Source organism: Trachurus japonicus, chromosome 24 (genome assembly GCF_045865225.1).
Source record: "Trachurus japonicus isolate A0001 chromosome 24, Traja_1.0".
In the NCBI taxonomy this organism is placed as follows: domain Eukaryota; kingdom Metazoa; phylum Chordata; class Actinopteri; order Carangiformes; family Carangidae; genus Trachurus; species Trachurus japonicus.
In genome coordinates, this window is record NC_140930.1 from 10,602,755 (window position 1) to 10,630,153 (window position 27,399).

A 27,399-nucleotide genomic window follows, 5' to 3' on the forward strand; every position below is an offset into this window, starting at 1 on the left:
TGAAAATATATAATAATAATTATTGGACTTGGAGTCTGTAAAATAAAGCTATATATATCTGTTCAGAATTTGCTCAGTTGTCAAATACTAACTAATGTGAGAGTTCAGCAGATATAGTTACTAGTGAAATATTGATTTTACAGAAAGTTTTTTGCATGATTTTTTTTTTGTTATTATTCTTTAAAGCGAGACTATGTGATTTTTGAATGAAAAAACAAAAAAACAATCATTTTCTTTGACCGGTAGCTTATGGTGGCTGTTAGCAAACCTAAGATAAGATATTATACTGATGTAGCTCACTGCTTTATATAATTATATGACCCCTCTCTACTTTTGCCTCTGTCACAGCAGGCTATGCAATCCATCGTATCCTGTAAAATTGTTTCACGGTTGCATTTATCTTCAGAAAAATGTCTGCCTATGTCAATGTACATCATCATTTTATACATATTGAGTCTGTAATATGAGATTTCCTCCATATTGCCTGCCTTGTAATATAATTTACTTCCTCTACAATGATAATGTATTGCACTGATGTACTACCACTATGTACCATACTTACATGATTGAACTTATTTTGTATTAATGAATCTCAGCCTCACCAAGAACACACAGCCCGACACCCAGTCGTATATCTGCAAGTATTTATACTCATAAACATCTGACATCTTTTCTCCAGGAATAACATGTTGCATTTCACATGTTGCATGTAATAGTATATTTCCACAAATACAATTAGTCCAAAAGAAAGAAGGAAGAAGAAAAAAAAGTTCTTGCAAACAACACAGATACGTTGTGTATCCAGAACATCATTCAGTACAACACACTGCCATTTCACACAGTGCACACATAAACAGTTGTTTTCAGTAGCTTTTAGTAATACTAAGTTGCAAAAAACAAAACAAAAAAAGCCAAAGTTTGTCCTCTGATGGTCATTCTGAGTAAAATCTCCAACAGGCAACTCTGGTCAAATGCTATACTTGTATTAACAATATCAGCTGATTATTAACTTCATTGAAGTTGCAATAAAAGAAAAGGAAAGAAGAGTGAATCGCATGCAAAAGACTCTCACTTGTCCTTGTTAAATCTGAGAGGAAAAGAGAAATAGTCATCTCCACTGGACTCTGTACAAAACAGTGAGGACAGAATGACCAAAGACATTATCATATTCACAGAGGGAATATTTCAGACCATATAAATTATCACTGTGGACTTTTTCCTATACAGCCCTCTAATGGTAATACAATAAATTAATGATGTTCCCATCCCATTTATCAATCTACAATGCTGTGAAAAAACCCTCCTATGTACAATGCAGTGATGGGCAGTTATTAAACCATCTGTTGGATATTTTCAGCAATAAACAAACTAAGAAAATGAAAAATATCCCTCTTAACACATTAGATGAAAGATACTACAAGCTGCAAAACTTCCTGTGTAGCCAACACGTGCATGAAATAATAACATGGCTGCATATATAAAGGGTCCTTTAATCAAAAGTAGCCAAACCACAACCACAATCAGAGTGAGAAGTAAAAAAACAAAAAAACAAAAACAAATGGTGTGTGTCACTATGACGTTTCTGCAATGCATATAGCGCCCTCTTGTGGTGTTTTCTTACACTATATCTATTCTAATTCATTTGATGGTGAATTTAAAAAGAAAAAAAGGCTGTAGGTGCTGTGGTGTTAATACTCACCTGAAGGGAAATACTAAAGGGTGAAAGAAGGCCAAAAGTAATCGATCATATCATTGATGTGCAAGGCAGATCAGAGACAGCGCTTTGAAAGAAAAAAAAAAAAAAGCAAGAAATACAACATTTTGAAAATTTTCAAGTCAGCTCAGCTTAGAGACCCAAGTCATTCCCTATCCACTAGATCTGGACCGCTGTACAAGTACAAACTCTGTGACGAAAACATGATAAATTCTTCTTTTTCCACCTCCTCTGGAAGTTTCTTTTTTGTATTTTCAACTGCATGTCAATTGGAGACTTTGTAGTGGAGAGGGTTTGCATTTGGTTACATCAAAGACACACTGAACTGAGCTTTAGGTCGAGAACATTCAGTCCCACGGAGGGAAACTTTTGATATTTGGACCTTCAGTTTGTTCATTCACCACCACACACTTGGCAAAAAATGTTTTCCACCTCTGATGGCTCTTTTTTTTTTTTTTGGCATCGCTCCATAAACACAAAAAGGAGCCATGTTGTGTGCAAAGTGTGTGGCGATGACATACGTATGTTCAGCAAAAAAAACAACAACAACCCAAAAACGAATCGCTCTCCCTTTAACACCAGCAGCCTTTGCGTTGGTCGTCTGCCGTGCCGTCACAGAGTCCCTCCTCTTCCTCCAGAGCAGTTAGATCAAGCTCGTCGTTGGCGGACATCCGGAGAAGATCCAAGTCCTTTTTATTGGCCGCCAGCACCTGTTCAGCCAATCGTGTGAAAGTCTGCAAAAAAACAACAAGAAGAGGAGAGATTAGCTGCACATTTATGATGCCATTTATGACCATTTCCTCCCATTTGTCAGTAATGCATTGATCTGATCTTATTATGACTCTCCACTCACCTCTGCTATGTTGTGGTTGGTGAAGGCACTTGTCTCAAAGAAGTCCATCCCATAAGCCTTAGCCAACTGCAGGACAGGAGCACAGAGAGTGTGTTCAAGTGCACCTTGATTTTCTTTTAATACTATCTGGTTCTTTTGGGTCAGATTAATGCATCAGGGTCTTGGAGTTTGTTTATGAACTACAAACCCTTTTCTACTACTGTCATTTGAAACATGATGAGGTGAGGAGGACAAGCTTCTAGTTCTGTTACAGGAAACAAACCAGACCAAAGATTCATGTTTTTCGGTTTTCAGAGTTACAGTCCAACTCACAGCCTCTTAATGTGTGTTTGTATACATTCTGCAAAAGTATTTATGTCTTACATTTTTCTATGTTATGTAGTTACACGGCTGCAGTCTCAAGCTAAACCATCTCTGCTAACAGTTGCCACTCAGACAGAGCTGTCATGTTATAATTTGAGCATATTTTTTATTATTTATGCCAAATTCAGTGAGGTCTTTGAGGGTTTCTGGACAATATTTGTCATTGTTTTTAGTTAAAGTATAATAAAGTTACATTTGCATAAAGCAGCACGTTTGTCCATTATTCAACACTTCACTTAAAGACTGTGATGTGTTTAATGTGCAATTAATCATGATTAAACATGTTTAATCAACTGAAGGCCCTATGAATATTTTCCAAAAAACTCAACCTGATATATTTGGTATTTTTTGGAAAACTACAATTTATTTTCCAACAGGACTCAACCCACTTCATATTATCACTGTTGTGAGTCTATGTAATCTTTTAGGGAACTATAGTTGAACACAGGAAGCAGTGGTTGACTCACCTTGACGCCTTGCTCTGTGGCCACCTGCCTCTTGTCCACCTCATCTGACTTGTTCCCCACCAGGATCTTCTGGACCTTTTCTGGAGCGTACTGTCGGCGTTCATCACGATGAGAACAAGGTCGGATATTTACAGAAAAGCAGGAGGAATGAAAAACAAAATTAAAGAGATAGGAAGTGAGAGGGGGGGAGAGATATTTCAAATGTCAGGAGGCGAAGGGAGAGGGAAGAAAACAGATGAGCGACAATGCTCAGGAAATGAGACCTAGATTAAAAATATGTAGGGAGCGTGCCAAGATCAATAGCGTATATATTCAGATAAGCCCCCACAGAGGAAATTAGGTCTATAATGACTAAATTAATAGAATAAAATCATCTGGGAAATGGCTGGGAGAAGCAGGGCAGACGAGGCTGCTTCATGGAGCCTGTTAGAAAAAAAAATGTCTGCAAGAGGAAAAAATGTTCTTCTTCCAAAATACAGATAAAATAGCATTTAGAGGTACAATGACAGGCATTTGAAAATGAATGGGACATAATCATAATTACAGAACACTGTACAGATGTCAGGTTAAAGGGATAGTTCAACATTTTGGTAAATTGGCCCATAGCCATAATCCCTATAGTTTTAGCAGTAGGTTCGTTACCTTTAATTGTTGGTGCAAGCTATTTTTAGAACGGCGTAGCAGAGCCGCGAGCTGCTCAGAGCTATGCTACGGAGGCTAATGGGACTTCTTATAAACTCATCAAATGCACAATCCTACAACTCCAAAACGCTCTGGTGGACAAGTTGTGACTTGCACATTCACCACGCTATGAGATAATTAATAACAGAACATTACGGAGTTGTTTTAGAGGTATATGCAGAGGCTGCTTGCTGAAAAATTGCCCCTGAGGACAGCGGTTTTGCATGAATTTACCTCTAAAACAACTCTGTCTCGTAACGTTCTGTTATTATCTCATAGCGTGGTGAATGTACAGGTCACAACTTGTCCACCAGAGCGTTTTGGAGTTGTTGGATTGTGTATTTGATGAGTTTGATGAGGGAAACCAAGAAATCCCATGAGCCTCCGTAGCGTAGCTCTGAGCAGCTCGCGGCTCTGCTCTGCCGTTCGAAAAATAGCTTGCACCGACAATTAAAGGTCACGAACCTGCTGCTAAGACTATAGGGATTATGGCGATGGGCCAATTTGTCAAAACATTGAACTATCCCTTTAAAGCATTTGGTTTTAATCACACCATGTCAAATGTATGTTCTTTAACAACCTCTGCCAGTTGGTTTTGCCCATTCTGTAATATGGAGGAAGAAGAAGAAGAGGAAAAAGAAAGAAAGAAAGAAAGAAAGAAAGAAAGAAAGAAAGAAAGAAAGAAAGAAAGAAAGAAAGAAAGAAAGAAAGAAAGAAAGAAGAAGATGAAGAAATAGAAGAAGAAATGCTTGATTTTCCACCACACCTGATTTATCTAACTCCTAAATCCCCAGATCTGGATGACTCACCTCGTCCACGTCGCTGGCCCATTTCATGATGTGTTGGAAAGATCGCTCACTCGTGATGTCGTACACCAGGAAGATTCCCTGAGCAGAGATGTGGAAAACAGGTGAGTGAGAAGAAGCAGTGTGTTTTAAAGCACTTCAGAGAGTCGTGTCCTTAAGAAACAGTATTTTAAAATCAGTGACAGTCGATATGATGAAGTGTAAACAAACCAGACCTGCTGGCAGCATCTTCAACTCCTTTTACTTTGTAAGAAACAAAAACAGGAACTGGATTTGTCTCTTCGGTTTCACCCACTGTAGCCTCGTTAGCAGCCCAAAGCTAAATGACATAAAACTACTGTATGCCAGTGCACCAGTGGTTGTGTACAGGGAAATGCGCTTTTAATAGAAACACTGACTTTACAATACGATTGGTGCAAGAGCAAATGCTTTTAGTTGTATCAACTCTGGCCCCCTTTTTCTAAAAGCTCCTAAACGGTTCATCTGCCTACCTGATGCGGAGCCAAGCATTTGGCATCAGTTTATTTCTGTAGCTGTGACAAATTCAATTTCAGAAATAAATTAGATTTAAATTTGTTGCGCTGCATTACACATTACACGGCTGTGCGGCGGCAGATCACTGGCAGCCACAGAGTGAACAGAGCAGACGAGACCTGATCGGGCCAAATACCTGCGCTCTTCTGTAGTACTGCTTGGTTATGGTCTGGTACCGTTCTTGGCCCGCGGTGTCCCTGGACAGACGACAAACACACACACACACGCACGCAACAGTTGTGAGACTAAAATGTGACAACATGCAAAGTAGAAACAGAAACACGGCTTCACTTTCCAACATTAGATCTGCTAAACATTATGATGTCAACATACTGATGCTATAGGAGATTATTTATATGGGTTTGTAGTGTGCATGTATGAAATATGATCTGATATGTATTTGTATTATGATATATTGTATTATTTTTGTCTTTCTGTTTATATAATTTAGTACATAACAGTACTTATTTTGTTTACATATATCTGTACATAGTGTCTTTTATGTGAATGTATTTTATTCCTTACTTTCTTTACTTGTTGTATACTTCTCTGTTACTGCAAGTGGATTTCCCATAAGTGGGATCAACAAAAAGTCTTACGTCTTATTCTGTGAGCCCAGAAACTGCAGATGAAAATAAGTAAATTGTTTTAATCTGTTGAAAATAGTCTTGTCTCAGTGAAATCAGTGCTCTTTTGTACAGTGACCCTGGACAAATAAAACTGAATGAACTAAAACTAAACTCAACTAAACTCAAACTAGCATTTTTTATTAATACTGCTGGAAACTCTTATTATTCCAGTGCTACTTTTAGACTGACAATAAATGACAAAATGTGATTTAAAAGGCTCACATTTTCTTTCTACATATTAACAGTCAGGTCTAAAATGAGTCAAATGTGAAATTCCTCATATTTCTCTAGACAGCCACAAAGGTCATGACCTCAGTGATGTCAGTAAAAGCTACAACCCTGCAGACAACATCATCCATAAGTTATAGTAGTTATATAACATCTGAAATAAATAACATCCCCTCTGTCAGACCTGCAGGTTAGTAATATAGCTAATAACACTGTGTAAATCCCATGCACAAAAACACCAACTTTCAACATTTCTTCATTACGTCCCCCAAGGCAATTAGTTTTGCAGTCGACAAGAACATAAAATGACACAAACCCTGTAACAGCACAAACCGCAGTATGTTGGACAGCAAACACTGGGTTTCATTTTAATATCCTACCATATCTGTGTCCGTACTTTGATACCATCTATTACCAGGGTCTTCATTTTGAAGTCGACTCCTGTAAGAGAGACACACAGAGAGAGATAGAGATATATGGTCAGGAAATACAATAATATACTAGTGCATTCACACACACACACACAGAGGAGCTCTAGTCTGGGTGTGTTTGATATTCCTCTGGACGTGTGAGCTAAACGGTCTGAATGTTCTCAGCAGAGAAGAGGTGAACGAACGCTTCCTCAGCCGATAAGTGGCTGGAATCAATTAACCCGACACGTCTTCGACAGACGGGGGCTCATCGGTATCTGCTGCAGCTTTGTAACATCAGAGAGGGGCGCTCATCATCTTCATCATCATCACCCTGTGAGGAGACGGGGCTAATGATCCAGTGAGCAGGGTCTCTCTCTGCATCGATCACAGGGGAAGAGGAGAGAGGAGGGAGGAGAGAGGAGGAGGAGGAAGAGGAAGGCAAAGCTCTGCTCAACACCACAGAGGAAGCGATGAGAAGAAGGAGGGGGAGGGGTTAAACAGGAAGTGGACTCTCTGATCTATTTCAGAAGTCAGTTGATGTTATTCATAGGCAGGGCCATTTTTCATTTCTACATAAAAAATTCACCCTGTCTTTATTTTTGGAGGCCAGAAGCTGCTGATACGTCATACCAGTGCTGACGCTAAGATATTTTTAATCATATATAATCATCTATATAACAAAAACTTCCAAGTATTGATTAGTTCCCTAGAAATATACTTTGTCAGAGTGGGGAAAATACAGTAGATGATGACATGACAGTTTGTTGCTCTATCCAGAACACAGCGGTGTCACCAGTACTGCTCACTAGACACAGGATCATTTAACTTTTTAATTATGGGTTAGATTTACGTAACAGGTATTTGTAATATATTATTTATAGCCCGACATGTCAATGGCCTCCAGAGTCAATGTGTGGAACATCTGTGATGTAGTTCCTCTGTGTCTCCTCCTGCATCGACCTCTCTCCCCTTTTGTGTTTGTTTGTGACGATGAGGTGAGCGACGTGGTCGGAAAACATGCACGTGTTAGTTTTCTGTTTACATGCAAACAGAGTTGCATGGTTGGATAATTCTGACAAACAAAGACATCCAGGTTGTGGCCTCTTCATAAAAGACAGCTGATTTCACCTACTGTACTGTCTGAGGTAAGGGGTGGCGGGTGGAAAATCTATATATACACTATTGTATTGCAATACTTTGTGTGGCAATATTTTAAGAATACATGGACACCAAGTATTGATGTTTAATCTATTTATTAAAGTTTTTTTTGGTACTTTTTATGACTGTGTTAGTCAGTCTGTCTGCATGACAATCCCGTTTTGCAAGAATAAAGAATAATTTCAGTTAAATGAACAAACCAGTGGACTTTATCTTATAGGGTAAAACAGATGTTAGCAGCATTTGCAAATGCATAAAGGTCATAAATCACTATTATTGCACTACTTTATGGCAAAATGTTTGAAATTGCAATATCATATCGTTACTTAAAGCAGAAGTAAGCGATCCGGTCGTTTTGGCTAACTTCCTGTCAGCCGATGGAGTTAGCAGTCCCCGCCCTCGTCCCTACGTCACCACATTCACGCGCATCCCTTGGCTGCACACACAGAGAGGACCGCCCCTTTATGCCGCCGTTCTCTCTCCTCATTGGATAAAGGTTGTAGGATACAAGGAAAGTTTTCTCCTCAGCTTACAGCAGAGCAGAGTGACTGACAGACCCGTGTTTCAGACCAAACACTCTATATAAGTGATTGCTGTCGGAAGATATAACTATTTAAGACTTATATTAACACAAACATTCAGCTTACTTCTGCTTTAAATGAACAAACCGGTGAACTTTATCTTATTGGGTAAAACAGACGTTAGCAGCATTTGCAGATGCATAAAGGTCATAAATCTACTATTATTGCACTACTATATGGCAAAATGTTTGAAATTGTAATGATATCGTATCATTACTTAAGTATCGCAATACTATCAATTAATCAAACTTTATTTATAAATCACTTTTCATTCAAAACAAAGCAGCCCAAAGTGCTTTACATAAAACACAATATCCCTCCTCCTCATACCACATTCATACACACAAACGTACTTAAGTATCACAGGTGTAATGGTATAAATGTTGTTTCCTATATTTCCAAATGGAGAAAATCCCCTTATATCTCCCTAAAACATCAGATATGAGGCTTAAAAACCAGAGCATGAGCAGAATAGTAGTGACAACAACAACAACAGTAAAATGTAAATGAATCAACTCCCAAATCTCCAGAAACATCCCAGAGGACTCTGGGCAACTGTCGAGATGGGACACAATCAAACTGCCTGAGTAGAAGCAGCTCTGTGTTTATCTCTTCTCTCCACCATTGTATCCTCACACTAATGCGTCCAAGTCAATAAAAAAGCAAACCCACCCGCTCCTATAGACCGCGCTAATCCCCGAGAAATCAATTAACAGTTCATCCCAGTTAACCTGACACTCGGCAGCCATGTGTCACAGCTGGCATCGGCACTCGCAGGAGGAGAGACAGAGGTCGATCGACTCACACACACACACACACACACACACACACACACGAAAAATAACCGTTTGTGGGGTTTTTTATGGCTGCATTTCTGTTTCTGCAAGTCCTCCAAGAGAAACAGCTGACAGATGGACAATAGCCTGGCCCTGGATGATTCTTTTAAAGATTTTATGTTTGTTTATTATGTGGATTTTTTTTGTTTTTTCAAGAACAAGCTGGAGTCAAGGAGAGACCCCGCGGAGTCTGGGGCTCATGTGAAGGCCTCATTAAAGTTGTGAGGGTGAAGCAGCTTTTTCTCTTTGACTAGTGAGTATTCAGACGAAGACTAAGTGAAAGGTCAGCGTAACAATCTGTGGCTCGCTCTGCCTGAGGCCTGAGGAGAGAGAGAGAGAGAGAGAGAGAAGGCTAATGAAAATGAGGCCATCTTCCTTCCAGTGTCATTGTTCAGCTGAATTAGCAGTGAATTAAGCTTCAGTCAGGATTCATCCATCCAAACAACAATGGTTTAACTTTAAAATATGAAGCCCAGATAAAGAGTATAATGGATTCTGCAGCTGTGCAGTGGGGGTATAAAGTAAAACTTGGACTGATTGGTTTAGTTTTATCATGCAGAAGACAATACATATGAAAAAATTTATGTTTTTTTAATCTATAAAACTATAATTGCACTTTTTTATGATTACCATTTCAACTCTGATAAGTTGTATAGCTACTGAATGTATGAATTCATGTTCCTGTATGAATTTATCCCCTTAAATATCAATACAAGATACAGAAGTAACATATTGTGTGTTACTGTACCTCAGTTCCTATACAAACACTGTATAACTGAGCGTCTGCAGGCTGAGTAATACATGATATCAGATCCATATTAATCAATACAGAGTGAATGTGATGATATAATCAGGTCATGGATTGTGTCATTTGTAGCAGTGTGTCACTGATATCCAGGAAACCAAATAAATAGATAAAATACATGTACCTATTCATGCACGCTGCACTATATACATATATATCCATAATCCCTGCACAATATAAAAGCTTTTATATCTGCAATGTCTGGCCATAGCAGTGATTTTGCTTTTTTTTTTTTTTACATCGTTAGGAGAGTTCCCGTTGCCTCAGCCTTCATGGCCTTTATTCTTTCTATTCATAAAACCTACAGAAGGAAGCCTTAGAATAAAAAGTAATGAAAGCCACAGACGTGTATTTAGATCATTTAGATATTTCATCTCATTCTCACTGCCATCGCTTTTCCTGCTGTTACTCCACACAGACATTTTTTATTTATTTATTTTTCCCCACTGGTTTGATAAAGCAAGAGAAGACTCGCTATTGAATGAGGCAGGGTAGAAAATACATCTATTACATCTGATCAAGGTCTTGTTGCTTGTACCCGGAAGGTTTAACATGTGTGTGTATGTTCAGAATAAACACGCAGGGATTTAAGTTGTTTTGTGTTGGCAATGTTTTGTTGGAGATAAATGTGGATAACATAATGTAGGCACCAATTTATATAATTAGTGAGTGAATATCAAGATGCCTATGTTGCTGTTGGGTTGAGATTTTTTACGTATTTGTCAAAAACCTCCTGCCATTTTCAAAACTTTCATTATGATTTCTGTTTATATTATTTTCTGTTCATATGAATATGTTTATGATTGTTTATTTGATATTATTTCTAACATATGCGTTTTTTTTTTTTATGAATCATAATGACAAAACATTTTACAATAAATGGAAATCACCAGCAAGTTGCTTAAACAGTCACAATTATAAAAGTTCATCCTCTACAAGTCATTGTCTGATTCCAGCTGTGAAATAAATCAATTCTCAACGGGTGGCCATCTGATTGCTTTGTATTGTTTTACAACAGCCGAGCAGAGGGAACAACGTGAAAAACCACAGTGCAAACAACGACTGACCTGAGACACAACGGGCTGACATTGGCTGGTGTGAAGGTGAATTAACTGTCTGTGCGCGTGTGTGTGTGTGTGTGTGTGTGTTTCAGAGGTTTGATATTCACATTGTTTTGGGTGTTACCGTCACAGGTTGGATGAAAAGGTGCATGTGTGTGTGCTCTGCAGCCAAATATGTTGCATGAAGGAGCAGCATCTCCAGTATGTTAGTGTTTGTTTTGTATGATCTGAAAATAAAGAACAGCGTATTATTGACTCGAACTGTGTCTGAAAAGCAAACATTTCACACACTTTTAGGAAAAAAAAATCCAGCTGTTATAAAGAAAATGTGAAACTCCTGAGTCACTCTGCAGCCTCCCCTCAGAGGAAACTGTGACAATGAGGACGACGAGCACAATGTGAGCAATATGAGAGACAGCGGTTAATTTAACATGGCAGCATTTCACAATCAGCGGTGTGAAAACCATGTACGATCGGGGGAACGGGCACACACACACACACACACACACACACACACACACCAACCCCCCCCCCAAAAAAAATTGACTTGACTAATTACCAGGATGACTGTGTTCCGACTGTGCAAGACGGATTAGGCGGTGACACGTGTCAGTGTGCTGTAGGTAATGCTGACAGACTCACTAATGGATGGATGGATGGACAGACGGATGGATGGATGGATGGATGGATGGACGGATGGACGCTCTGGCAATGACACAAATTCACTGGAGAACGGCTCTGTCATCCATGACTATCATCGCCGGCTGAGGACAGACAACAACTGTTCACAGCTGCTGTCTTCAGGCCACAGCAGGATGGAGGGGGGGGGGGGGATACGTTTTTATCAATTAGTAACCTGTCATCGTTCTGTGCAGCAAAACTTTTGTACCATACAGAATTAAAGCAGAAGTAAGCGATATTTTTGTTTAAGTCTTAAATAGTTATATCTTCCGACAGCAATCACTTACATAGAGTGTTTGGACCAGAACACGGGTCTGTCAGTCCCTCTGCTCTGCTCTGAGCCGAGGAGAAAACTTTTCTCGTATCCTACAAGTTTTATCCAATGAGGAGAGAGAACGGCATGAAGGGCTGTGTGTGCAGCCAGGGATGCGTGTGAATGTGGTGACGTAGGGACGAGGACCAATAGATCCATGAGGAGGGCGGGGGCTGCTAACTCCATCAGCTGACAAGAAGTTATGGTGCGTTCAAGGCAACCCGTAATTCGTGTTTTTCCGACCTGTGAAGTCGTACCAGTTCGATCTGGTGCGAGTTCACGGGTCGGAAAAACACGAGTGGCCGTTATAGTGACTTTCACAGGCAACAGGTCGGAGAAACGCGAGTTGCGGGTTGCCTGGAACGCTACAAAGTCATAAGTTGTGACTTGAAGCTGTAACTTACGGTTTCAAAAGCCTGCCTGGAACGCAGCATTAGCCAAAACGACCAAATCGCTTACTTCTGCTTTAACCTGAGGATGATTTCATATCAGACCTGTGTTATACAGCGCTTTTTAAAAAAATTACATTATGACTGAGTCCAAAATTGCTTCCAGGACTGAGTGAAAACTGAGAGGAGAAAAATATTACAGCAAAAATCAGGAAATGAATACAACTTTAATGCTATACTAAAGCCTGGCCAATAAATCTATACATCAGCTAATGTCAGCTTAACGCAAACACACTGGAATTTACATATATTAAGTCCCATAAGTGGCAAAACCTTTCACCATTATGCTAAACATTATATACGTGTGTGCGTATATACATCACTTGAGTCAGGGTCGGTGGAGTGTCAAGTAGCTCAAGCTGCTAGTGTTACACTAACCCATTCAAACTGCTGTCAGTTGAGTTGCATCATGGGTAATGTGGATGAAGAAGAAGAGAGTGTGTGTGGCGTAAACAGAGGATGATAAATCTGGTTCTGCTGCATTGGTTTTTCCAACACTGTTACTGTTTGGTGGAGTGATATTAATGTAATGAATACTGCTTATATACATAAGGAGCTTCTTCTTTATTTTACTCTCAACTATTTATATTGGAATTGGCATAAAATGTGCACATATGCTCATGTTTTAGATGCTATACCTTTAATTTAAAAGCTACTTGGAAGAAAATCAAGGGCAATGAATGAAACTGTCCTTGATTTATGACCTAAATTTCCACTGTTGTTTGCCCATTTTATGCATTTTTAAAAGACACAGCAGAGAGATGACAGGGAATGTGCAGAGACAGGCATGTGACAAAACTCCCCAGCCATGATGCAAACCAGAGATGTCACAGCTCACGGTCTGGACTTTAACCTCTCAGGACGACACCAGACTGGAGTATCAAGCAGTTTTTTGACATGCAACAGCCACTGAAACACACAGGATAACAAAAGAAACAGGATCATAAGATATAAAGCCACACCTTTACATTCCTAGAGAGCAGCAGCAGCAGTATTCATTTCCTTGACGACCTCTTTCCAGCAGCAGCACGGTCATCTGTGGTTTCTGTGATCCATGCCAGGCCCTTCAGTCTAATGAGCTCATCAAACAGCAGTGGGCTGAGTGTTTGAGCAGGACCCTGACCACGGCACCACTGGGATCGCCACCACAAGGACAGCTGCTTATTGAGCTATGATGTAGTGTCGGGGGCCAACGCTCGTACCTCAGAGGGTTTTTTTTTTTTTTTTGGTGGCCGGCGGCTCTGAGGGGCCGCGGCGGTGACAGGGCGGCCGAGGTAACAGTGACGGAGATTAAACTGGGCACTGTGACTGAATACCATCACTAAATCATCTGTGCAGCTGCTCTGCCGGTGATATGTGCGCTCTCAGCCTCAGATGGAAACACCAGAGGAGCGGGAGGAGACTTGTTAGACTAAAACAGGAGTAGATCAACCATCCTTCAGGTGAGATCAGGATTGTTTGGGCTTTTATTTTATATTGAGCTGCCTGCTGCGCCCAGGAAATGAAGTCATGATGATGCCTGATGTGCTATTTATTGTTATCCTATTTCTGAGTATCTAAAAGGATGAAAGCAAAGAAAGACACAAAACCTTGCTTGAGTTTGAATGCAGGTTTCAATCTATTTCTGATCTGTGCACAAGAAAAAAAATCATTTTATTCTTCATCTGCAGAAGTAATTTGCAGAAGCAGGAAACTAGACTATACAACAGTATATCTGCTCTAAGCAATGTGGCCTAAAGAGGTGATGATGGTGGCCTACCATTGCACACACCCTCCTCCAGTTGCACAGTCCAGAAACTTCCTCTTATCACAGCAGATCTCCACACAAAAAGCGAGGTAACACCATTGTAAACACAAGATAATTTCTGTTTAACTAGAGCTCAACATTAAAACTACAGACTGAATAAACTGCTTCCTACATCCCGGAAGTGGAGCTTCCTACAACTGAGCTGCCACTGTTGTCATGGTCTTTTCTACAGGAGCCACCGGGGGACAAAAGGAGCTACTGTGATTAAAATGTGTGGCCTTGTCCACACGGAGACAGAGCTGAACTCAAAATGATCTTTTTCCATAAACACGGCATCGTTACAAGAAATATCTGCGTACACACGGATCCACTAAAAAGGACTCAAAACGCTGTAGTAGCTACATACGTCGCCAGGCCTGTGTGGAGCGAGTGTGGCGCTGTATTGCTGCTACACATAAACACCAAAAACAGAGAAAAAAGACGGAAAGCTTCCCCGCAGTATTCAAACTCCAAACAAATGGAGTCGTGTCAGTGCAAATATGACGATTGATGGTGATTTAACCGGCGCGATTCAGCCACAATGTCCGACGGACCACACAGTAGTCAGCCGTTGTTGTCGTTACGTTACGTCCATAGACTGTAACGTCTAGCAGTGTGGCTCAGTTTACAGGTGAGAGCAGTGGCGCGTATGACATCATCGTTTTACAAAAGATCTGTTTTGGGTGTCTACAGGAAAACGCTGGGATGAGATTTTCCCACTCCGGGACCCGTTTCCAAAAAATACAGTCTCCTCCCCCAAACACCCTTTTTCGATTCACTTAAATCCATATCCATGTGGATGAGCTCTTAATGTGCTGACTGACTACTGACTCTGGACCATCAACTTAGATCGGGTATCAGCTTTTTCCTACTGCAAACTATGGTTACTATATCTCAATCAATCAATCAGGCTTTATCTGCCTTTAATCATCCACTATCTGTCGAGCTCTAGCCTGTAAGGATCAGTTATTGTCTGACTGTTATTTGACCATTGACCTCTTGAGAAAACAACTGGAGACAGTGGTCACACCCTGTCTGCCTACCTTTGTTTACCTTTGTTGCTGCTCCTGTTACATGGTTTCAATTTCAACCAGTATACAATGATAGTGAGCATCGGTAGCATCGGTCTGTGGAGAGGCCTGTCCTGTTTCACCATGACAACACACACTAACAGTGAGTTTTATGCAGCCTGAGCAGGATCCTAACCCCAACTTCAACCTTTTATGGAGAGTTTTCCAACAGTTTGTTACAGCAGCGTTAACGCCGATGCTTTTTGAACTAAGATGTTCCTGCAGTCGAGTAATGTTTCAGTGTCCATGTGGTTTTGTTGAACACGACTCATGTGTGAGAGAGGTCCCAGCAGGTTCTGAGATAATTAAGAGCAAAAATCATGGATGAGTGAACTGTAACAGGAACTGGTGAATAATGGAGCTGCCCATCAGGAGGGGGGCGCGGGAGTGAATTTATATCCCTCTGTCACCGTGATGGTTGGGAAATTATTTATCGATCTAGCGCATGAGAGCACCCGTGGTGGTCACTCTTGATCTTTCTCTCTGCCTCTGAACTTGGAAAGGTTTGTTTAGTCCTGAATTATCACACCTGCCAGGCCGGGGTCGGGGCTTTTCTATCTACACAGTCTGCTGCCCACGACCAAACCGGTCCTGGATCTGCATGCACGAACTCTGGAGCCTGATTTCTGAGCATCCAGCTGTGCTCGAGAAAGATTTGGTTACGCTACAACACAAACACAAAGAGATCACAACCTTCACACTCTGTTTTTAAATTGTCATGCACGGGCAGGTTGAACGTTTTTTCTTCTGAGCGTGCATGACTCTACAGGGTGGAAGTTTCCCGTAGAGCGCTATGGGTGCATGACTTAAAAATAGCATACTGCAGTCTGTGTAAGCATGTGAGGGTATATCACAACTGGCTGAAAGCAGGTGAAACAACAAAAGGGCATTTTTAGGATTGTGTTATGAGCATGAGAGAGGTAAACTGGAGTTTCTACCTCCTACTGAGCGCTCACCAATCATAAAGGCTTTGATCCACGATTAAAGCCTCCAGGTAAAAAACATCAATGGGTGAAAGATGATGTTAAAATGAATAATTAATGTAGCAACTGTGTCTGTCTGCAGACCTTTGTCCCTAGTCTTTTCATTAAAAACATCAGTTATCCTCCAGCACAACTGACTTTTACTTTACCCTCAAGCCAATTAAGGGGTTTCTGCATTTTTCCTTCTCTGCAGATGGTGTCAGGAAGTACACACTAACTTTAAAAAAATAAAAATAAACAAGCCTCCTGGAGGAAAATATTATGTCTGTTAGGTGAATGCACCAACGCACAAACATGTGCACACTTAGGAAAAGACCAGGTGCCACAGAGAAGGAGATAAGAGACTCCACAGCAGCAGCAGCAGCAGCAGCATCCTTACATCCTCATTTTCCCCGAACCTCAAAGTGAAGCATGGTTAATGTGCCTGTCATGGTCCGCACTCTGAATCCAAACTATGCACAGACAGAGATATGTACACGCTGCTGCACAGCCCATAACTATGAGCAGCAAAGAGTCTGGCTTAGCTCTGCTGAGCTGATACCGATTTCAAGGGATGTGGCAAATCCGTGACCAAGTGTAGAAACTGATGCTTTTTAGTTTATAATAAAGAAGAAAGTTGAATATGTGAAACACAAGAACACAAACAACAATAACACATTTTGTGCTGTAATTATCCTATTATTGCTCCAAAATGTCATCTTTTATGCCCCTGACTCATTATTGGGATAACTGAAACTATCCAAACTCTATAAATAGTGATGAATAAATATAAAACCATCCCTCTCTTTGATGAGGAACCCCCACATGACTGACACATGGGGACCCTCAGACTCCAGTTTGTCAGGAGGTTGATGCCAAAACAAAGCCCATTGCCACATGAGAGAGTCAGTGCCAAGCGCTGATAGTTATTAAACTCATCTGCATGATGTTGTGTTTCATCTCTTCATCCCCCCCCAGGGTTTCCCCAACCAATGCAATCACATTTATTTGACAATGACACTCTCTTTATATTCCACCTGAATTCACTCCACTATTTAAATTAAGCCACATCTTCTTCTTTTTTTAACTTAAGAAAAAAATAAAACTAATCTAATTTGTGGAATTGAAAAGCCACAGGCAACAAAAGAGTAGAGAGATGCGCATACAGCATCAATAGAAAAGGCTGAAAAGAAAAGCCCATTGGAGATGCATGGGAGAGCTGATGAGAAGGACAGAGGAACTGGTGCAGGGTCTTTTCTTACCGATGGTGGAGATGTGAGACGGGTGAAATTCGTTGTCCGTGAATCTGCATAACAAACATGTTTTCCCAACCCCGGAGTCTCCGAGGAGCAGGAGTCGGAAGAGAACATCGTACTGTTTAGCCATGGTGCTGGATGCGCTGCTGGATTAGAGAAGCCCCCCGGTCAGATAACTCAGAGATGGACGGACGATCCCTCCCCACCTGCATCCCATGTCTGCTCAGAAGACGGTCGGCATGAGGCTCGGGCTGGGCTTCCTCCTTTTTTTTCTTTTTTTTCCCTCTTACACACTGCTGCTGTTGGGGTCGGTGTGGGCAACAAAAACAGGGATGCTCCTCCAGCTTCCCAGGCAGCCCTCAGCTTCCAGTGGGTGCGGTGGACCACTGTCAAGCAGGAACCAATGAGGAAAAAGCACTTCCGGCTGTGATTTTCCAGCATAAAAGCCTATAAATTACTGGCGAAAATTGAGATTATGGGGTTCGAAGTGTATTCAGTCTCAAGTAGCATGACTTCCTGATCGTTTTATTTAACTGAATTGAATAAAATTCTCTAGGCTATAATTAGATTACTTAGGCTACTTACAACGTTTCGACCGATGTGGTCTTCCTCAGGCAAATGGCATGACAAGTGGCAGGCATACATACATAGGCTGAAGGCCTGATGACACCACACCTCTGTCATTAGTTGGATGGGCTTCAGGTGAGCCAATTATAGGCCACTCAGTGTGCCCAGAGGGGGCACTGTGTCTGAGCATGACTGGCTGATTTTATTTTGTAAAATCTACTTATATGGACATGATATGGACTACTGTACTGATAAAACAAAACCTTAAATCTTAATTTTAGTGAGGGACTTGAATTAATAAAATATTTAAAAGCCCTTTAAATCCAATTAATCAAATTAGTCATAAAGAGTCATACAGCTCAGGCCATATATTAAAAACTGAAAAAGCATATCCTCTACTTTATTGTAAAACTGGATTACCGAGCAAATGAGCAAATATCCTGATGGCCATCAGGGGCTCCAAGTGACTTGTGTGGAAGGCTTGTTTTGTTTATTTGATTTGATTTTATTTGTTTCTAGTAATTTGCCCACATTGTGCTTTTCAAGATTGATAAAAAATCAGGATAACAGACCCAGAAAACCAGGGTGCCAGGTTATTTAAATGTTCTGGTTGTTTCTTGATCCCATGTAGCTAGTTAAAAAGCAACTGGGTAAATTATGGTTGAGAGTTTTTTATTTCAAAGTTTTGAGTGTTTATTTTGAAGGCTAAACGGAATCAGGTACGGTACTTTTGTTTGAGTGTGGCTGACTTGACTTGAAATAATACGCGCGGTTGCATCGCTTCTTTCGACGTCAACATCCAAGCACCAATGACAGAACGAGGGAAAACCGAAACTTAAAGAAAATAGATTGTATAGTAGGCTATATACACATTTGAAAATATCAAACTAAAAAAATAACAGTTGACACTGACGACTTTTACAAGAGGTTTTGTGTGTCCATGTGTGTAGGCTATATTTGTCCCGTTTCGCGTTTTTCACATTCGAGAATGGTAGAAGTTTGTTCCGCTGGAGACACCGTAGTTAAGAGTGCGCGTACGTAGTTTCCGCCCACTTACAACGTCAACCGGAAGTGGAGCGGGAGTCGAGTGAAAGTGAGCGAACTATCAAAACAAACTACGAGAAGCAACAACCTCGGCTCCCCGGCTCCACTTCCACTGCAGTATAAACGGGTCTCCAGCAGCCACCATGGACGGTGTACCGACGACACCCTTACGGTGCTTCAGTGAGCACCACTCCGCGGAAATGTTCGTGGATGACGCGGTGGAGACGGTGACTTCAGTGGAGCAGGTGAGCTAATGTGGCTAACGCTAACTAACGCCGCTAAAGGATTTTGACTTTTTCCTCCCACTCAGGATGGAAAAGTGTGACAGAGAATCAATCAGGTGTCACACACAGACCTAACAGTTATTGATTATGTATCTCGTTTTAACTAATTCCTAGATTAGTTAAAAAAAATAAAAAATAAAAATGTCGTTCATGGTCATTAGCTTGTCGCCTTTCAACCGTTAATCATGAGCTTTTAGGTCGTTAGCATTTTCCGTTAATGGGATTAAGTTTGAATTACTTGGTTGTTGTTGGTGACGGAGGACACCGGAAGCGAGCAGGTGCAGCATCACTGCATCTTAAATAACATTATTAGCACAGTGGCCCTAGGAGTGCAAGCAGAAAATTTAGGGGCGTAATTCAACTTCCAAAGCAAATATTCACATTTCTTTTTTTTTATTTGATTTGATTTGATTTCAAACAAGCACATCAAAAGACAAACAATCTATGTAACAAGAAACAAAACAATAATGATACTGTGCAAGTTTGAGAAGGGGCTGAACTGAAAGAAGCAAAACTTATCAAGTTCAGCCCCCCCTTACATTGTGATTCATGTCATACATCTGTAGTTCCATACAATTCAGAAGATTAAAAACATATTGCTTTAATATGAAATAAGACCATGATTATAAATAAAAAGAGTAAAATTAGCTGTCAAGTTCTTTATAGCTGTCCAAGAGTGTATGTTTGTACTTACTTTTAAATTGTTTTGAAGTTATTGCACATTTTTATATCCTCATCTAGTCTATTCCACATTTTTACACCACAAAAATAGATGCTAAAACCTTTCAGGGTAGAATGGATGGTAGATTTTCATTAATGACACACAGTGGCCTGACACCTGTAAATGACAGAGTTCAGCTTTTTTGAGTCACCATTTCTACGTTTCACCAGTGTTAAAAAAAAAAAAAAAAAAAAAAGCATACAAACCATAAACAGCAAAATTTACTGGTTGCACATGCGCAAGTAGATGGAAAAAGTTACTTGAACTGTCTTAATTTTTAGGGTCAGTCTGGAGCCCTGTATCTATATTGTAAAGTGCTTGCACTCCAGCAAACAGAAAAAAACAGACAAAAGATAAAACCACCTAACCTAAAAACAAAACAAGACAGGACAACAAAACAAAATACACATTTAATTAAAAAAGGGGAAAAAATGAGGATAAAGACAAAAAATAGTAACAGATCATAACGTCTGCAGGTAATTTCTTGATTAATTGATTGGTTGTTTTATCAATTAAAAGTGACAAAATAAATATTTGAAATTGATCAGATCTGGAGGAGACTTGTCGGTTTGTGGCTACAATGAAATGCGACAAGTGAAAGCGTCAAATCTACACATTTGTTAAGCTTAAATCTCTACATGTTTGGCCTGTTGATTGGGAACATTGAATGGAAGTACACTTATCTAAACGGTTGATGATTCATTTTTCAATAACTAATTGATCAGTTAACATTTTCTTTAAAAATCTAGTTTAAAATCCCATCTATTTGGGCTTATTAGCTTCTATATCCGACAGTAAACCACTGCACCCTTTCTCTTTATGTCACCTCATCAGTTGAAACTTCACCATTGTGCAGAAACCGTCATGTCGTGTTTTGGATCTCTTCCATCATAATTGACTCATTCTTTTGTCATTGCTTGCGTATAATTGTGGCAAATCTGTATTTTGTCACAGTGAAATAGGAGTCATTCCAGGTCAAAACATCATGACTTGTCTGGTTCATATATCTTAATAAAAATATCTATTTATGTCTTGCATATTTTATAGATAATTAATTTAAAGTTAATGAACAAGCCACACCCCTGCCTTTGGCTAATCATAATGACTGCCTGGTGAAAGGCTGGTTTTTGTTTAGCTCACAACATTTCTCATGATGACTGTTTATGTTTCTCTTTTCTTATGTCTGTCCTTCTTTTTTTTTTCCCATAGAAAAAAGTGGAATCCAGCATTGAAGAAGTCATCAGTGTTTACAAGCAAATACACAGCTTACCACAGTGAGTGTTCACAGTGTCGTCATGCTGGAAAGTTTAGTCACATAACGGTGCTTTTTAAAAAAAAAAAAAAAATTCCCATGTGATCCTTACACACAGACCTTTTCAGTTATTCATGCTCCTCACTGTAACAAATCTTTTCGTAATCACACTGAGAGCAAAGTGGAGACTTTGTTTTGTTTTGTTTTGTTAAACCAGAATTTGTACGGCTGGGCAGTTCAATTAGATCCAAGTTATTTTCATATCCATGTTTGGCGCTGCGTAGTAGTTAACTGTCACTCACTTCACAGATGACAAGAAAATTGCCTCCTGGAAATACTCTCTCAGAGAAACTCTAGCCTGCAGACATTTATTGTTGCGCCCTAGTCTTTTTGTCTCGGCTGTCGAAATTCAACAAAACTAAATATTCAGTGAATTATCCATAAAATACACCATTGTAATCCTTCAAAGGACTGGTACAAGCTGGGTTTATAACCTAATTATTAAGTATAAATTTGTCATATTGTGTTTTTTTAATGCACCGCTAGGATAACAAAAGCACATCCTGTACTGGTCTTAAAATGCAATATTGTTTTCTTTATGCCCCCTCCTTTAAAAGTGATGCTGCTAACCCCGTTTGTGTGCAGGAAACAGAAAATGAAGTTATTTTGCTTTTGCTTCAGACATGTTCAAACATTAGTCCATAATAGTTATATGAAATCGGGACACTAAATTGGCCTGACCTCGATTCAGTCCATGATAAAAAGAAAAAAGCCTTCATGCTGTAAGAATAAGGGAGAAAAATACATGTTTACAAACCCAAAAGGTGATAAATTGGTCAGATAATGTGAATCCATAGTAACGAGGATCATAATGAACAGCTATTATGAAACATTTCCAAGAAAGCTGCTGATTGGCTGTGGCTGTTTCTTCTTTATCACCAACACCTGCTGCTCGCCGGTAGACGTGGCTGCATGCACGGAGATGTACGACGGCCATTATCTAAATGATGCACTGATCAGCCCACATGCTTTGCTCCTGCTATCATCAGCTGTCATCAGTCCGCGTTTAATGGTGGTGACTCATCCCATTTCTATGACAACCGCTTGGACCTGAATGTCGTCCTGCAGGGTTGCAGCCAGTGGGGGAAACGCTTATTCACTGCGTCGTACGATGAGAAAATTAAAATTAATTGAGTTCATCAGTGGAAGTCGTGTGTTTAGTAGCGATGATTTGTTTTCCTGGTCCTTCGGGTCAAAAACACATAAAAGAAGATGCTGATATGTTGTATTTTTCCAACAGGAAAGGCTTTTCTTTTGAAATTCTCAAAGATGCAAAGATCCAAACTGAATTTACAAATATTATAGAGGAGGCAAGTGCTTAAAAAAATGTATTTTTGTATTTCCTGTATTTAAATCAATAGCAACAACAACCTAATTAAACACAATTGCACAACAAACACACATGCTAATGAAGGTGGCATTTACATCCACTGTTGCTGTATTAATTATTATGCTTTAGAAATCTTATGCTTTAACTAATATTTATTCAACTCTAACTACTAATTTAACTCTTTTTTGAAGAAACTGATCCTGGTGAATTTCAAAATAAGACTTTAAAACCCTTTCTTGTTGATAATGTGAGTGTGCTTGTGGGGTGTAAACTCCTCCTTAGCGTAAGAAAGCCTTTAAATTATAGGAAACAATTGACACAACATGACCTTTCTGCCATCAGTGGTTGCTAAGGTGATTTATAGCATTTACAAAATACATATACAAACCATAACGGTTAATTACCGTCAGTGAAACGACTACAAGACAAAAAGCTGATGTCGAAGTGCAGCTGGTTAATGTGAGTGCAAATGGTTGGATATCATTGTGCGTGATTGTTAAACCTCAAACATCGGAGGTATTTGTTCCCGTTTTCCTTTCACACGTTTGTTCCGCTCGACTTGAGACAGAAATTATAGGTTTTAATTTACTCGCACGCTCTTCTGCAGCCCCGTCTGCCCTCAGCGTTTCAACAGCTGAGTTGAACCCTCACATCTGATCTGATGAGCATAACTGTGGTGGGCGGACCGGCTTTTAGTTGCTTAAGCACTAGCCCTGCTTCTTCTGATTGTTGTTGTTCTCCAGAGCTGCTGCTGCGAAGCCTCTGTGACAAAGCCTTTGTAGGTAGAGAGTTAATTACAACCGTGGCAGCGACTGCGAGCGCTGCGTGAAAAGGGCACGTAGCAAATAGGCCTGGGTGGGTGGGGGGTGAGTGAGTGAGTGAGGGAGGGTGTGTCCGCTGTCTTTGACTCACTGACACACACTCAAACACACACACACACGTGTCGTTGTGATGTGAAGGGCTACAGATGCAGATGAGAGTTGCAGTGGTTCCCGTGGTGCAGACGTGCACGCTGACATTAAAAAGATGGAGGCACAGACAGAACCGTTGTTATCACTGGCACTTGTCTTTTTTGCATACATATCAATGCTCATAAAACACATTCCTGCATGCTACATGGATATTATACTGTGTCAAGCTTTTTATACACATGTTGCACTCTGCTCTACAGCCTTAACACCTGTATGTATCTTTTAGGATAGTTAAACTGTTTATTTGTAATGTGTCTATAGTCTTCTCGCCCTGGGCTTGAAAAAAACATCATTTTATTTTAATGTTTTCTCAATAGGGACAAGTGTAAGACATGGACTAGTGTCACACCATGAGTAGCCAAAACTTGGCAGTGCTCACTCCCAGATGGGCAGTTATACAAATACAACGGTATATGCATAAAAACAAATAGTGCAAAACAAACAGTCATATAAGTACTAGTCTTGTTGTTGTTCCATTGGGCTTCATGTTACTTATTCTACAGCACTGAAAAACATAACGTAACATTATGTAACATAGCATAACATAACAGCAGACTAAGCTTGTTAGGTATACCAATACATAAAGGTACAGCAGTAGTAGCCTACTAAGCAAGTAAAACGGTACTATAACGCAATTTTTTGTGTTCCCCCTTTATTTGGAAAAGTATCGAAATACATATTGGTACCGGTACCGACCAAACCAAAATGTCGGTATCGGGACAACACTAATCCAAACACAATTTTATTAATAACAATAAAAAAATAAAATAAAGAGCTTTATAAAATGATAGTGTTTCATTGTCAGTCAGTGAACTTATTGCTTGAAACATAAAACCACTTTATATTTCTTCCTATAATAGGTATAATAGGTGCAGTTACATGTGATATTCAAAATATTCTGTATCAGATGAACTTATTATATTACTCCTCTGTCTGTGGCTGCGAATATCATTTCTACAAAGAGGAGTCAGTCTGTTCTTCTTCTGACTCAGACGTCTCTGTTGGTGTTATACCTGCTGTGACTGTGTTAATGATCTTTGTTTTCTGTTTCTGTTCCTTCAGGCCGACGTTGTTGCGCGAACAACACTACCAGTATCTCAAGAAGGGCTTACGTCATTTATCGGACACTTACGAGGTACGGCGAGCGCAGTGTGTGCAACCACACGGTGAAACATCCGTTGTTACGTTCTGGTAACTCCCCCTCCAGCTGGGTTTTTAAAGCAGAGTTCACTCAGAGGTCGCTGCATTAGATCCAGTGTGTCAGTAATAACCTGGGCTGACCTGAAGGACAGTAGCACTCACCGCCTCTGGTTAGGCGCCTGATTGGCTCACTCGGCTTTAAATAGAAGCACCATTGTACTCACTTTTCAGAAAAATATGCTTACTCACTCCAAGGAAGGTCACCTCTCTTTGTGTGTTTGAGTGAACTGTTTTTCTTTTTTTCTTTTTTACCACAAAAGAGAAAGAGAGAGAAAATAATTTGTTGCTCGCTCCACCTCCAGCTCAGTATCGGGACCGATGTGAGTGAAAGTGCGAGTGTGCTGCTGTGACGCTGGATTTATGATGTTGCAGTGGTGGGAAATTAGAAGCTGAATCATGATATTATGTGATAAAAATCAACACTTAAGACATCACAGCAGTGTGTTGTTGTGATGTATTGGCATAAACACCGTCATATATTTACCAACCGTAGAAAAATAAGTGCTGTGATATTTTCCCATGTGCCCCGGCTTCAGCGTCTTCCTCCTGGGCCTCTCCCCTGTGTGTGTGTGTGTGTGTGTGTGGCAGACCCGTTTCCCCTCGTCTCTGCCTCCAACTGACTGATCTAGCTGTGTCGTTTATTGCTATAATTGGTCATCTGATGCCCATCTGATCATGTGATGTGTGTGTGTGCTGTCTGTCCCTGTGTAAGTAGTGTCTGGATGCTAGCAGACCGTGGCTTTGCTTCTGGATTCTTCACAGTCTGGAGCTACTCGAGGAACCCATTCCCTCTACTGTCGCCTCCGAGTGAGTCACACACACACACACACAGATACACACAGACACACACACACACTCATACTCCACAACTAAACTGCTACCGAGGGGCAGAAACGCAGCCAAATAAAGCCTGTGCACCGCCAAATACTTTTTTAAATTATTTATATCCCTTGCATAGTTCTCATAATTACCAGATGCTGCTGCAAAACAAGAGACAAAATGAGCAGCAGCAGCTTCACTCCAACTGTCCCCAACCGGAGTGGTAGTTGTTTAATGTGCTGTGCAAAATGTACATACTACAAATCATGTAATCCCAATGCTCTCACCAAAATTAGATTATTTAGCACCTACAGAACTGTGCAAGGTGAAGGCTCTTAAGAGGGCTGAACAACTAATCACAGTATTAAGGTACCTTGTATGGTAATGTGTATATTATTCTATATAAATGAACCATTGTGGTTGGTTGCTTCCATCATGTGAGGGATCATACTTGTTTGGTGCCAGACCCAAGAAAAATCACACCATCATCCTTTAATATATGTTTGTCAATGGAAATTCACTCGGATCAAAAGGCCAAAATAACAGATTGAGCAGAAACACAGTGGCAATTAACATCTAGCCCAGGGACTACAGTTGAAAACTGGCACATTTATAGTCGTGACGATGAAGACACTGTCCCTGTAAAAATAAACAGATAAATAAAATTAAGGATTTTTTATTTAAACTCGGAAATATATTGAGGAGCAACCTAATTTGCAATATAGCCGAGAAAAAACACAAAACATTTGAGGACAAGACATAACACAAAATGCTTGAGACATACAAGCATATCCAAAATACGAAATACCAAAAAGTAAAGTGACAAAGATAAACGAAAACAGAGAAGTCTAGCTAAAAACAGGAGCAGTTATGGATTTAAATGATAAAAGTGTGGTATGTTTCAGATGGTTTTGCAGATTGTTCCAGGTTGCACGTGCACAGTAAGAAAAAAAATGCATTATCAACTTTAACAGCTCTGATATCCATATTTATTGCACATGGTTTTGCCCTAAAACTTAATGTAAACGCAGGACTTTATATCCATCTACAAACTTCATTCAGTGTCTAGTTAACAAAATAAAACCTGAATCAAATCAAAACACTGTGACAACTCTGCAAAACAGCAGCAGGTCGACGGTTTCAGCATCGTGCAGAGATCACCTCATGTGATCCAGATCGTTGGGATGTTTGGTCTTCATGACTCAGAGGAGCTGCATGATGGAAGAGAATCTAAAACCATCTAAAGAGCTGTAAAACCATTTCACAGTGCTGTATAAGTGATAACTGCAGTTTACAGTTTACAACATGGTCCTAATATGTTTAAAGACGAGACATAAATCAAGTGACATAAAAGTTGACAAGTTGTTAAAACCAGAAGTGCATCAATGCAAACGAGCACATTAATGTTATATGTCGCTTTTATTTTTATTATCCCAACGTCATATTTCACTGAGCCCGTTCCAAAGTACAGAACCTGTTTGTTCTGTTTTATTCTCCCACTGGTA

The 27,399-nt window shown here is 40.1% G+C and overlaps 2 protein-coding genes across 2 annotated transcripts in view; one reads left to right on the forward strand and one right to left on the reverse strand.

The window, feature by feature from the left end:
• Positions 1-627: 627 nt before the first annotated feature.
• rab15 (RAB15, member RAS oncogene family) lies at positions 628-17,926 on the reverse strand. The gene is made up of 7 exons (XM_085771158.1): positions 17,653-17,926; positions 6,656-6,716; positions 5,555-5,615; positions 4,888-4,965; positions 3,398-3,487; positions 2,568-2,633; positions 628-2,448 (listed from the first exon to the last, which is right to left on the reverse strand). Exons 1-7 carry the CDS (start codon positions 17,774-17,776, stop codon positions 2,287-2,289), a joined length of 642 nt encoding a protein of 213 aa, XP_085627284.1. The 5' UTR covers positions 17,777-17,926; the 3' UTR covers positions 628-2,286.
• Positions 17,927-19,257: 1,331 nt separating this feature from the next.
• The window catches only part of fntb (farnesyltransferase, CAAX box, subunit beta), a 29,159-nt gene continuing 21,017 nt past the window's right edge, over positions 19,258-27,399 (forward strand). Inside the window, exons 1-4 of the mRNA XM_085771276.1 lie at positions 19,258-19,502; positions 21,472-21,536; positions 24,938-25,010; positions 25,791-25,882. Of these exons, the coding sequence (XP_085627402.1) occupies positions 19,401-19,502; positions 21,472-21,536; positions 24,938-25,010; positions 25,791-25,882 (332 nt within the window). The 5' untranslated portion in view covers positions 19,258-19,400. The remainder of the gene's footprint in view (positions 19,503-21,471; positions 21,537-24,937; positions 25,011-25,790; positions 25,883-27,399) is intronic.

Coding starts and splice junctions, on each gene's coding strand:
- rab15 (XM_085771158.1), bottom strand. CDS start 17,776: ATGGCTAAACAGTACGATGTTCTCTTCCGACTCCTGCTCCTCGGAGAC. Junction 4,966..5,554: donor AGTACTACAGAAGAGCGCAG/GTATTTGGCCCG, acceptor ATCTCTGCTCAG/GGAATCTTCCTGGTGTACGA. Junction 2,449..2,567: donor CCAACCACAACATAGCAGAG/GTGAGTGGAGAG, acceptor GTTTTTTTGCAG/ACTTTCACACGATTGGCTGA.